General features: G+C 42.2%; 1 protein-coding gene across 2 annotated transcripts in view; it reads right to left on the reverse strand.

Moving 5' to 3' along the window:
- Positions 1-12,832, reverse strand: part of TOX4 (TOX high mobility group box family member 4) — a 22,038-nt gene extending 9,206 nt beyond the window's left edge. Inside the window, exons 1-5 of one of the 2 annotated variants that reach the window (XM_019009484.3) lie at positions 12,713-12,832; positions 12,433-12,501; positions 2,270-2,512; positions 1,110-1,370; positions 556-783 (exon numbers count right to left, since the gene is read on the reverse strand). In XM_019009484.3, coding sequence (XP_018865029.1) covers positions 556-783; positions 1,110-1,370; positions 2,270-2,512; positions 12,433-12,501; positions 12,713-12,718 — 807 coding nt within the window. In that variant the 5' untranslated portion in view covers positions 12,719-12,832. Of the gene's footprint in view, positions 1-555; positions 787-1,109; positions 1,371-2,269; positions 2,513-12,432; positions 12,502-12,712 lie in introns of both variants that reach the window. The other variant, XM_019009483.4, reaches the window with a different exon arrangement.
- Between the last annotated feature and the right edge of the window lie 100 nt (positions 12,833-12,932).

The raw sequence follows: 12,932 nt of genomic DNA on the forward strand, positions 1-12,932 counted from the left end.
CTCCTGCCCTGGCCTCCCAAAGTGCTGGGATTAAAGGCATGAGCCACCACACTCAGCCTATTAATAATTTTTAAATAGGCCGGGCGCAGTGGCTCATGCCTGTAATCCCAGCACTTTGGGAGGCCGAGGCGGGTGGATCACGAGGTCAGGAGATCGAGACCATCCTGGCTGACATGGTGAAACGCCGTCTCTACTAAAAATACAAAAACAAAATTAGCCCAGTGTGGTGGAAGCGCCTGCAGTCCCAGCTACCTGGGAGGCTGAAGCAGGAGAATGGCGTGAACCCAGGAGGCGGAGCTTGCAGTGAGCTGAGATCACGGCACTGCACTCCAGCCTGGGTGACAGAGCGAGACTCTGTCTCAAAAAAAAAAAAATTTAAATAGGTTTTCTGGAGTCAGTGTATGGCTGCAACTTCGAAGACAAGGGATGATATTTAAGTGTCATTAACAAACAGCTGATATTAGATAAGGACATGTAAGAAAAAAGAAAACCTCAATTTTTATCTCTTTAAAAACTTCTGGAACATTCACTATTAGTTCCTCAATATTTGCTCACCTGTTTTTGCTCTTCTCCAAGACTATCCCACATGGAGGCCACAATTTTTGAAACCTCACCAAAAGTGGCATTAGGATTCTGTCCCTTGATGGCAGCCTGTGTATCACGAAAGAATAAAGCATATGCTGAAACTGGTTTCTGAGGTTCATTAGGATCTTTCTTTTTTCTCTTCTTTGGGGCCTTCTGCTTTTTCCCTGCTTCCACCACGACTGTCTTCTGGCTGGGAAGCTGCTGTAGGAGAGAAAAAAAGAGAGAATTACACAATGGACGATGACAAGTATTATGTCTGGAAACTAGCCACATATATGGAATTTTCAGAAATGCTAAAAATCATAGAAATAGCATTAAAAGACATTAGTCAAATATGGAGAACCAATAAGAATAGGGATTGAGAGGAGAATTATAAACTGGAAATTGGGAGGTGGAACCCCACACCCAGAAAACAGCAGAGGAGATGGCACGGCAAGGGTAAAGAATACTGATTAGGCTCTGTATCCCAAGAATTTTATCCCAGACTATCACAGCAGAATTGATTTTGACAGGGAATGCCTCACCCTCCGGAAATCCTCAACACCATCCTCGTGAAGTGAACTAGTAGGTGAAGGGGTGGTTGAAAGACGATCTTCAGGTGACTGGGCAGGTGGCAGGATGGTGCCACCCCCTAGGCTCAAACCCAGCTGGGAACTCAGTTCTGACTGATCAATGGTGGTCAACTGGCTATGCCCCATCAAGCCAGATGTCATGTCTGTCATTGGTACATCAATTGTAACAGGTGGGTTGGCACTATACTGAGTTCCTATAGAGTGGTCCAAGTCCTGAGAGAAGCAGAAGGACTAATTAAACACTAAATATAAAAAAACACCACTTTTCCCCCCTAAATTTAAGACAGCTTATAAATTCCCTGCCTACCCAAATTGTATCATTTAAAATACAAAACATAAAATAGTCTTCAAAAATGAAAATAAAAAAATAAGCTTTTTAAAAAAGTACAGAAATTAATGAATTTACTTCTTTGCACTCAAAAGAAGAACTAAAAATAATCAGAGAAGTCGCACTGTTGGACAAGTCAAAGAGCTATCAACTTGTTCAGTAATATATAAGTAGTGACAACACATTGAGTAAAGAAAAACTTCCTATCTGTACTCTCCCAAAATAATAGCTTTTAAAATTGTAATACACAGGCAATCAGCATAAATGAGGCCAATATTAAAGTTTGGCATCAAATATAGAGTATGAAGATGTGCTTACTGGTTCGATGTGCTGGAAGCCCAATATACTGATTTATATTACACACTAATCCACAATACTATATTTGGCTCAGACCTTTTTTTTTTTTTTAAGCTCTGTTCTGCTGGCTGCTCAACATGATTCAGGCCATTTTTGAATAAATCCCTCCGTGTGCCAGCTATCACATTCAAATTTGAATCCTAGGATGTGAAGGCCATAATAAAAGCAGAAAACACCTTTTCCCAAAAACCACAATAAATAATTTTCAAACCAGACATTGTACAATTTTAAATTATTTTTCAAGTAAAATCTACCTACATGGTAAATTTCATTTATTCAGGTGAAATTAAGTCTTTGTTGGTGAGCCTTTAGCCACAAAAAGAGAAACAAGTAATACCCAAGTGTAGTAGGGAATAGAGTTAACTTTTGTCTCCCCTAATGCCATGCCCATTAGCTGGGGTAAGCCTGACAATGTCTTGCCCCTTACCATGGTCAAGCCCCCACTCAGGAGCCCCCCGCCCTGCTCCATCAAGCCATGGGTCATGCCCACAGGCATGTCCAATGTCTGGACCCCATACTGGGCTGAAAAACTGCCATCCTGTGAAGAGGAAGGGTCTGCCAGGTCATCAAAGTGGCCAACCACATCTGAGACAGCCAATGAGGGATCAGAATCCAAGGAGATAGGTGGGATTTCAAATTCCTCATCACCCAAGCTTGGTGTATGGAATGTCTGTAGGGGAAAAAAGGGGGAAAAGAATTAGTGAAAAGAGGAGAAATGGCATACTACTAAGTGAAGAACATAATGGGGTACTAGAGATTCTCAGGATACATTTTTTCTGCGTAGGATCCTATTTTATAATCAATTTCTTAGAACCTATTATTTTTACCAATCTCTCTTCTGATACCCTTGGTCATTTGGTACATTCAAGGCTGCTAACATCAGTCACAATTTTCAATTCTTTTATCTCTTTTCTACCATTACCGTCTCTTTTGTCTTAAATTATGCCTATTGTTCTAATGAAAAATTCTTTCAGTACCATTACTTAGGACATAGCCTTTATAACCTGTTTACTATGATTCTTGAAATCTCTCTAAAGATTCTAATAGAGCAGTTATTTCACAATTATTACATCTAAACTGTTAGGTCACAGAAATTCGCTGTCAGCCAGCCAATTATACTTTGTTGTTTTAGGTTCCTTTCAAACAGATGCTAAAATGTACTGTCATGGGAACTTTATCCCCCTCTAAAATATTTGCAGAGTTTCCTACTTCTTCTCCACTTTAGAAATTATAATGTTAACAACAAATAAAGATTCCCATTAGTATAGGATTTTCAGAAAACCTCAACAATGCCAAAAATGCTAGTCTTGCTCTGACCAAGCTTCTCTCTAAGAGAGGAAAAGGATTACTCCAGTTGGCTAAAGACCCAATCTCTTCCTCTGAGTCGAACTAGGTCAATAATAACACATTCTTTCTTTTCTGAATGAGGCCACCACTCATGCAGCTAACAGACAATGTCTGATTAAGATGTGAACTGCTATGGTTCTGTTTTGACACTAAAATCTAAATGGTGGCATTTACAGCAATAGACATTTATAAATAATAGCAAGAGACTGCTGTCAGAGACCTGGGTACGAGACCTAGAACAAGTTTTCTTCATCTGTAAAATGGGAATTATAATGGTAATCCCCTTATATGGTTATTATGAGGATAAGTGAGATTTCATGCATAAAATCTTAGCACATTGCCTGATACATATAATGGCTTAATCACCATCATTAACCATTGTTATGAATGAGAATATCCTAATAATGATTACCCCCACCCCAACCAATTATAACAGATAATTGGAATTTTAGAAACTTTAAATTCTATCAATCTAACACACAGCATAGTAAATATAAACTGATTCAGATCAAATTCAATAGGTACCAACATTTTTTTTTTCATAATTGAACAATGCATTCTTTAAATAGAGTTCCTAAAGGTTCCTTTTCTTTTTTTTTGAGATGGGGTCTTGCCCTGTCACCCAAGCTGATCTGGAACTCCTGGGCTCAAGCAAGCCTCCAGCCCCAGCCTCCCGAGTAGCTGGGACTACAGGCATGTGCCACCACACCCAGCTAATTTTTAAAATTTTTTGTGGAGATGAGCTCTCCCTGTGTTGCCCCGGCTAGTCTCGAACTCCTGGGCTCAAGTAATCCTACTGCCTCGGCCTCCAAAGTGTTGGGCTTACAGACCTCAAGGTTCCTCTAGATCCTGAAATGTTCTTCTATTATGACCATTTCTGTCTTTTTTTTTTTTTTCTTTTTTTTGAGACAGAGTCTCGCTCCGTGGCCCAGGCTGGAGTGCAGTGGCGCGATCTTGGCTCACTACAACCTCCACCTCCCGGGTTCAAGCAATTCTCCTGCCTCAGCCTCCAGAGTAGCTAGGACTACAGGTGTGTGCCACCACGCCCAGCTAATTTTTGTGTTTTTTAATAGAGATGGGGTTTCACCATGTTGGCCTCGATCTCTTGACCTCGTGATCCACCCGCCTCAGCCTCCCAAAGTGCTGGGATTACAGGCATGGGCCACCGCACCTGGCAGTTTTTTTTTTTTTTTTGAGATAGAGTCTCCTTTGTCACCCATGATAAAATGCAGTGGCGTGATCTTGCTCACTGCAACCTCTGCCTCCTGGGTTCAAGTGATTCTCCCACCTCAGGTTCCCAAGTAACTACAGGTGCACACCACCATGCCAGGCTAATTTTTATTATTATTTTATTTTTGAGACAGAGTTTCACTCTTGTTGCCCAGGCTGGAGTGCAATGGCATGATCTCGGCTCACCGCAACCTCCGCCTCCCAGGTTCAAGTGATTCTCCTGCCTCAGCCTCCCTAGTAGCTGGGATTACAGACATGTGCTACCATGCCCGGCTAATTTTGTATTTTTAGTAGAGACGGGGTTTCTCCATGTTGGTCACGCTGGTCTTGAACTCCCGACCTCAGGTGATCCGCCCTCCTCGGCCTCCCAAAGTGCTGAGATCACAGGCGTGAGCCACCACGCCTGGCCATGACGCCAGGCTAATTTTTGCATTTTTTGTAGAGATTGGGTCTGGCCATATTGCCCAGACTGGTCTTGAACCCCTGGGCTCAAGCCATCACCCTGCCTTGACCTCCCAAACTGTTGGGATTACAGGCGTGAGCCACAGCGCCCAGCCTCTAATTCTGGTTTAATGAAGACATTAGGCTGGGAGCAGTGGCTCACACCTGTAATCCCAGCACTTCGGGAGGCCCAGGTGGGCAGATCACACGAGGCCAGGAGTTTGAGACCAGCCTGGCCAACACAGTGAAACCCGTCTCTACCAAAAGAACAAAAAATTAGTCAGGCATGGTGGCACACACCTATAATCCTAGCTACTTGAGAGGCTGAGGCACGAGGATCACTTGAACTCAGGAGTCGGAGGTCACAGTGAGTCAAGACTGCACCACTGCACTCCAGCCTGGGCGACAGACCAAGACCATGTCTAAAAAAAAGAAAAAGAAAGAAAATAAAGGCCGGGTGCCGTGGCTCATGCCTATAATCTCAGCACTTTGGGAGGCCAAGGTGGGTGGACCACCTGAGGTCAAGAGTTCGAGACCAGCCTGGCCAACATGGTGAAAATCCATTTCTACTAAAAATACAAAAATTAGCCAGGTGTGGTGGCAGGTGCCTGTAATGCCATCTACATCAGGAGGCTGAGGCAGGAGAATCACTTGAATCCAGGAGGCAGAGGCTGCAGTGAGCCGAGATTGTGCCACTGCACTCCAGCCCGGGTGACAGAGCAAGACTCTGTCTCAAAAAAAAAAAGACATTGCTAGAAAGAAAATTTCCAGCTAGCAGAAACTAGGGAGAAAAAAGTATGCCTGTGAAATGCCCAATCTCTGAATCACATTTGTAAAAGTTTCCTAAAAGACAAAAAGATATATGTACAGTTTCCCTTCTCCTTACTATTTTACTTGGTATGGTAAAAAATCTGGTCATTGTCTGAGATATAAGTAGCACACAGAGCATAAGAACACACAGTTCTCAGCTGGTAGTGGTGGCTCACACCTGTAATCCCAGTACTTTGGGAAGCCAAGGTGGGTGGATCACTTGAAAAGTCGGGAGTTCGGGACCAGCCTGGCCAACATGGAAAACCCCCATCTCTACTAAAAATACAAAAATTAGCTGGGTGTGGTGGTGTGCGTCTGTAATCCCAGCTACCCAGGTGGCTGAGGCACGAGAATCGCTTGAACCCAGGAGTTGAAGGCTGCAGTGAGCCAAGATCACATCACTGCACTCCAGCCTGGATGACAGCAAGACTCTGTCTCACACGCGCACACACACACACAAATAACAAAAAATACCAGGCAGTTCTTGATGGGAAAAACTGAAACTTTCCCCAAGAACTGAACTTTTCTCAGTAGTACACAAATCATGTATTTATGTATGTTGTTTTGTTGTTGTTTTTTTTTAATTCTGAGACAGGGTCTTACCCTGTCGCCCAGGCTGAGTGCATGGCTCCATCACCACTCACTGCAGCCTTGAACTCTTGGGCTCAAGTGATCTTCCCACCTTGGCCTCCCAAAGTTCTAGGATTACAAGTGTGAGCCACTGTGTCTGGCCCATAATTTTTGTTATTGTGTGGAAGTTCTTAACTTCCAGTCCATGACTCTTTCTGATATTTCAGTTTAGGTTTACGTGAGCATTTCTAAGGTAGAAGGTACAAAGATTTTTACCAAATTCTCACACCAAAAAAAAAAAAAAAGTTATAGGAACAGGAAGAAGGATCAAGGGAAACATTTAGTGTACTAGACTAATAGCAAAATAGTAGTTTCCAAAATTTTCAAGATACAGATTGCTTTGGCAAAGCAAAGATGCCTATCCTTTTCTGCTTACCACAACAAAACAGCAACTTTGTCAGGATATAAAAATGATACTATTTGTTAATGAGAACCCCAAAAGGATAAAAATTCATATCCAAAACAAGGGACCAGTGTTCCACAAGTGACTACCCCTCATAAACCATCTGGAATGTTCTCCTTGTACACTAAAAAATTAGACATGGCTACATAAAATGAACTGGGCAATGATAAAAAAATTAGACATGTTGAGATTCCATTATGTAGGATCGACAAGGCATTCTTTCTATACACCACCCCTTGGGATGTGGAAAAGCTTTGTTATTCAGTACCTATGGCTTTCATGGTGGTTTTCTGGGTTCTGTTTTATTTCTTCCTTTAAGTATGAGTAGTAAGATAACTACAATTATCAAGAATACAGACGGTTAAAAAAAAAAAAGGATAGGGTAAACCACATGCTATAGTAAAAGTAGAGATTCACTAAAATCTTTTTCACTACAAATGATCTGTAAAATTATGGGTAAAATCCAAAAATGAATACCTAAACTTACTTTATTTTAGCGGATTACATAACCAGATCACACTCTAGACTGTTAAATATAAAACAAAGCTAAAACTGCAGCAAATATTAAAAAGAAGTGGTTTGGACACAGAAAGAGAAAACAGGAACATGATATGCAGTTACCTTCTAACTTAGCTTTCCTTTCCTCCTTTGTTCAATTCCTGGGCCTTTTTGAAGGAGGGGCTGGTTTGGGAATTACAGTTTATAAGCAAAGATGCTTAAATATCAAGAGAACCAAAAAATCAAAAATACCATTTCCCTCCCTTTTTTCATTCTCTGATCCCAAAACATACAATCTATTATTTCTTTAGCTTATTATATAGATCATTCATTTTAGAAAAATTTATTTTCATCCAACACCTATTTATTCAACAATACGCTGGTACTATGGGTCATTTAAATAACTGCTCTTAAAAACTGATGTAGTAGTGAAAATTTTACCTATTTAGCCAGAAATAATGAACTGGTTCATTATTTATATAATTATATATTATATAAAAGTAAAAGTATATATTATATAAAAGTAACTAACATTACTTTTCCTACTGAAGGATGGGTACCTTTATGCCTAATTATTTCCCCAATGTGCTCTAAGCATAATACCACTATATTAGAGCCAACCTGAAAAAGAGAAACAGAAAGATTAAATTGCCTTCAGATCATAGAACTTTCCGTCTCAGGCAATGCTCTCTCTGGACTGCTACTCTTTTGAAATTATTACTATTTCTTATTTCATTGATATACAACTTATGTAAGGTACATAAATTTTAAGTGTATAGCTTAATGGATTTTTTACATATGCAAACATCCAAGTTATCACTATCGAGATCAAAGATGCAGAACATTTCCTTGTGCCCCTTTCCAGTGAATACTTCCTTCCCTTCACAACTGGTATCACTATTTTGATAGTTCAGTTTTGCCTATTCTTGACCCTCATTAAAAAATATGAACGAATACAGTGTCTTCTCTTTTATGTCTGTCTTCTTCTACTCAACAATATATTGTTTAGATTATCCAATTGCATTTATAATTTAATTTTTTATATCTGTGTAGTATTCCTTTTCACAAATACACCATTTTTTTTTTGTTGATAGACATGAGTTGTTTTCAGGGTTAAGCTATTAAGAATAAAGTTGTTGTGAACATGTTTTTGGTGAACATATGCAATCATTTCTGTTGTGTACATATCATGGAGTGGAATTTACCTGGTCATAGGTTAGGGTGGCATGTTTATCTTTAGTAGGTACTGCTAGTTTTCCAGTGGCTCAATTAACTTACACTCTCACTAGCAATAATTAAGTTATCCACATCCACTGGGCAAGGTGGCTCACAGCTATAATCCCAGCACTTTGGGAGGTTGAGGCAGGTGGATCACTTGAGGTCAGGAGTTTGAGACCAACTTGGCCAACATGGTGAAAACCGGTCTCTACCAAAAATACAAAAATTAGCCAGGTGTGGTGGCACATGCCTGTAATCCCAGCTACTCAGAAGGTTGATGCACGAGAGTTGCTTGAACGTGAGAGGTGGAGGTTGCAGTGAGTCGAGACCGCACCACTGCACTCCAGCCTGGGTGACAGAGCAAGACTCTGTCTCAAAAAAAAAGTTATCCACATCCTTGCCAACTCTTACTGGCAATTTGGACGTCTTCTTTTGTGAAGTGACTGTTCAAATCTTTTGCCTCCTTTTATTTTATTTTTTTGCGACGGAGTTTCTCTCTTGTTGCCCAGGCTGGAGTGCGATGGTGCAATCTCAGCTCACCACAACTTCCACCTCCCAGGTTCAAGGGATTCTCCTGCCTCTGCCTCCCGAGTAGCTGGGATTACAGGCATGCGCTGCCACACCCGGCTAATTTTGTATTTTTAGTAGAGAAGGGGTTTCTCCATGTCGCTCAGGCTGGTCTTGAACTCCCGACCTCAAGTGATCCACTCGCCTCAGCCTCCCAAAGTGCTGGGATTACAGGCGTGAGCCACCACGCCTGGCCTTTGCTTCCTTTTAAACTGGATTCTTTCTTTTACTCTGCAGAAGTACTTGATATATTCTGAATATGAGTTAGATATATGTATTGTAAATATCTTCTCCCAGTCTGTGGAATGCCTATTTGTTAATCATGTTTTTTGATGAAAAGAAGTTCCTAATTACAGTGGAGTCCAATTATTCATTTTTTTTAATGGTTAGAACTTTTTATGGGCAACTACTTTTTTGGGGGAGGGTCGGCAAAGTCTAAAAATTTCCTCTCTTGTAAAAAAAACTTTTTTTTAATATTACCTTTACCTACTTCTAAGATATATTTGGGATGGCTCACAGTAAAACCATAACCCCATTAAAATAAAAGTTATAAACAACCATTACCACCGCTACCAAGGGAAAGGGAAGGTGTAGAAGTTGTAATGAGAAAATGGAGAACTGTTAACAATGACAGGAGCCTTAGGCAAAGGAAGCTACTGAAATTGAGCCTAAAACTTAGCTATCAGTTTCTTGGCAAAATAAAATAAGATTTTTTAAGTCACAAAAACAAAAACAAAGGACAGATTCAAACCTGGAAAGTTTCTTTCTTTTTTATTATAATATTACTTGTTAATACTTTAAATTTACTTTTCTTCACTATACACCATGATTCTTCATGGGAAGTTTCTTGATGTGAAAAGGAACCACTTCTGTCCTGGCATGGTGGCTCACACCTACAATACTAGTACTTTGGGAGGCCAAGGTGGGAGGATCGCTTGAGCCTAGGAATTTGAGACCAGCCTGGACAACATGGTGAGATCCTGTCTCTATTAAAAACAAAAGCAAAAGCAAAAAGGAACTACTTTTTTAAATGTGGCTACCTCTTGATTGTTCAACTTCATAAATGGGGTAGAGAATTAAGAACAGTGGGTAAACTTGAAAGCTACTTGTATTTAATTTTAAAATGCACTTTCGCATGAACGAGGCCAACGTAAAATTTAGAACACTCTAAATAACAAAATTTAAACTGTGGAGACCTGATTGAGGAGAAATTGGGAATTTCATGCAGGTAAGTCCAATGTGAGATTTGCAACACTCAAATAATGAAATTTAAAAATGAAGATCTCACTTAGAAGAAAATGGCAACTAAGAGTGCAAAGCACCAAGCAGATTTTAGCTGTTTTTGTTTGTTTGTTTGAGATGGAGTCTCACTCGTTCACCTAGGCTGGAGTACAATGGCGCGATCTCGGCTCACTGCAACCTCTGCCTCCCAGGTTCAAGCGATTCTCCTGCCTCAGCCTCCTGAGTAGCTGGGATTACAGGTGCGCACCACCACACCCGGCTAATTTTTGTATTTTTAGTAGAGATGGGGTTTCACATGTTGGTCAGGCTAGTCTCGAACTCCTGACCTCGTGATCCGCCCACCTTGGCCTCCCAAAGTGCTGGGATTACAGGCATGAGCCACCGCACCCGGCCTCACCTGTTTTTTTAAAATTAATTATTATTATCTTTTATAGAGACAGAGTTTGATCACGTTGCCCAAGCTGGTCTAGAACTCTTGGGCTCAAGCAATTCTCCTGCCTCAGCCTCCCAAACAGTTGGGATTACTGGCACGAGCTACTGTGCTGGGCCCAGACTTAGGTTTTATATCATTTCAAAGTTTGCTGCATACTAGATTCACACTTATCCTGCTTATGAGAATAATAAATAAAAGCAACAAAAAAGTTAAACTGGCACTGGGCACATTGGCTCATGCCTGTAATCCTAGCACTTTAGGAGGCTGAGGCGGGCAGATCACTTGAGGCCAGGAGTTAAAGACCAGCCTGGGTAACAGGGTGAAACCCCGTCTCTACTAAAATTCAAAAAAAAAAAAAAAAATTAGCTGGGTGTGGTGGCGCACACCTGTATTCCCAGCTACTTGGGAGGTTGAGACAGGAGAATCACTTGAGCCCAGGAGGTGGAGGCTGCAGTGAGCCAAGATCGTGCTACTGCACTCCAGCCTGGGCTACAGGGAGACTGTCTCAAAAAAAAAAAAAGAAAGAAAAAAAAAGTTAAACTAGCAACTGCCCCTTGTCAACCCCATTTTCATCCATGAAAACGTTAGGATTATAGCATAAGCCCATGCGACAGCCACTGACAATTCTTGGTTAAAAAAACTGATGCAAATGGTCCACACCACTTTTGAAAATAAACATAAAAGTCCTCAAAAAATGGCAGATGGTTCAAGACTTCAGTTTCTCAAAGACAGAAATTTTTGTCTGTTCCACCATTCTCTTTTGCCTCTCCCAAACAAGTGATACATATCTATATTATGACAATATTTCAACCAAAATTTTTTAACGAACACTTCAGGGTTTCATCATAACCTTTACTTCTACTTTAAAACAGCATAAGAAACTATAATTACAGCTGTTTGACAGCTGGGGAAACTGTGACATACAAAGATGAAGTAATGTGCCCAACGTCTGAGTCACCGGCAAATTGAAACACATGTCCTACTCAACTCTTTTATGTTCTCTAGCAGCTATTTCCTTTCCTCCTGGCATTAGCAAAACAAGCTGCCACCATGTAGGTAAAGGTAACCACAAATTTTTTATCAAAGTAGGAAATTTAGGCCGGGCGCAATGGCTCAGGCCTGTAATCCCAGCACTCCGGGAGGCCAAGGCGGGTGGATCACCTGAGGTCAGGAGTTCGAAACCAGCCTGGCCAATATGGTGAAACTGCCATCTCTACTAAATATACAAAAATTAGCCGAGCGTGGTGGCGCACGCCTGTAATCCCAGCTACTCGGGAAGCTGAGGCAGGAGAATCGCTTGAACCCAGGAGACAGAGGTTGCAGTGAGCCGAGATCGCACCACTGCACTTCAACCTGGGCGATAAAGCGAGACTCTGTCTCAAAACAAAAGAAAACCAATAAGCTCCTTCCCCTCAACCCCAATTTCTTCAGCTGCTGAAACATTTTTTTTCCACTGCGATCCCCTAAGATTACTGTAGCTATTTCTCCCCAGAGAAAGGAGACAATTCCACTCTGTCTTCTAATCCAGAATCCCTTTTCTCTTTAAACAGGTTATCTCTTTCCAATACCTTGCTTTCTGATGACAGCAACTTCCCAAGACTTCCCCAGATAGTCCCCACAGGCTCTAGAAGCAACCGCCACTTTTCTCTAAACGCCAATTGCGGCCCTTGGTTCCCAGCCCCCGTCCCCGGAGTCCGTGCTCTCCTCCCCACTACCCTACCCCACCGCTGCCTCAGGCCCTACCCCCGCGGCGTCGGCAGCTCTGGCTCACCTCGGCCCCTGACAGGAAGGGGTGCGAAGGCCCTGTGATCGTCAGGTAATTGTCATTTCCTCCGGGAAACTGGAAACCAAAAGAAAGTCGCGGGGATAAGTTAGGGGGAGCAGGGAGTCAGCTTGGAGCGATGGCTTTTGACCCTGACATTCTGACAACACTCCCCAAACCCCGCTCTCTCTCCTCTCCCGTCAGTCGCCTCTCCGCCTGGCTTCCCGTCTCTGCTTCAACCCGGTCGGCCGCGTTCTCTCGCCAGCCTTCTTAGCTATCAGGTTCCTACCTCCATCTTCACACAACCGCTCCCACCGTCTCAGACCCTCATCGCTCTCACCGCCCCCACTGGATTCGGAACTGCCGTCACTTCCGCAAGGACGTGTGTTCTCTCTGCTGATTGGAAGGAGCGCCGTGGGGCTGCAGAGAGTCAGGCGCTGGGCTATCGCCCCCTGGAGTTTGGAGGGATAAGGGCATGTAGAAGTGCTAGAAGCGTCCCTGGAGGTGGC

This window comes from Gorilla gorilla, chromosome 15 (assembly GCF_029281585.2).
Source record: "Gorilla gorilla gorilla isolate KB3781 chromosome 15, NHGRI_mGorGor1-v2.1_pri, whole genome shotgun sequence".
Classification (NCBI taxonomy): domain Eukaryota; kingdom Metazoa; phylum Chordata; class Mammalia; order Primates; family Hominidae; genus Gorilla; species Gorilla gorilla.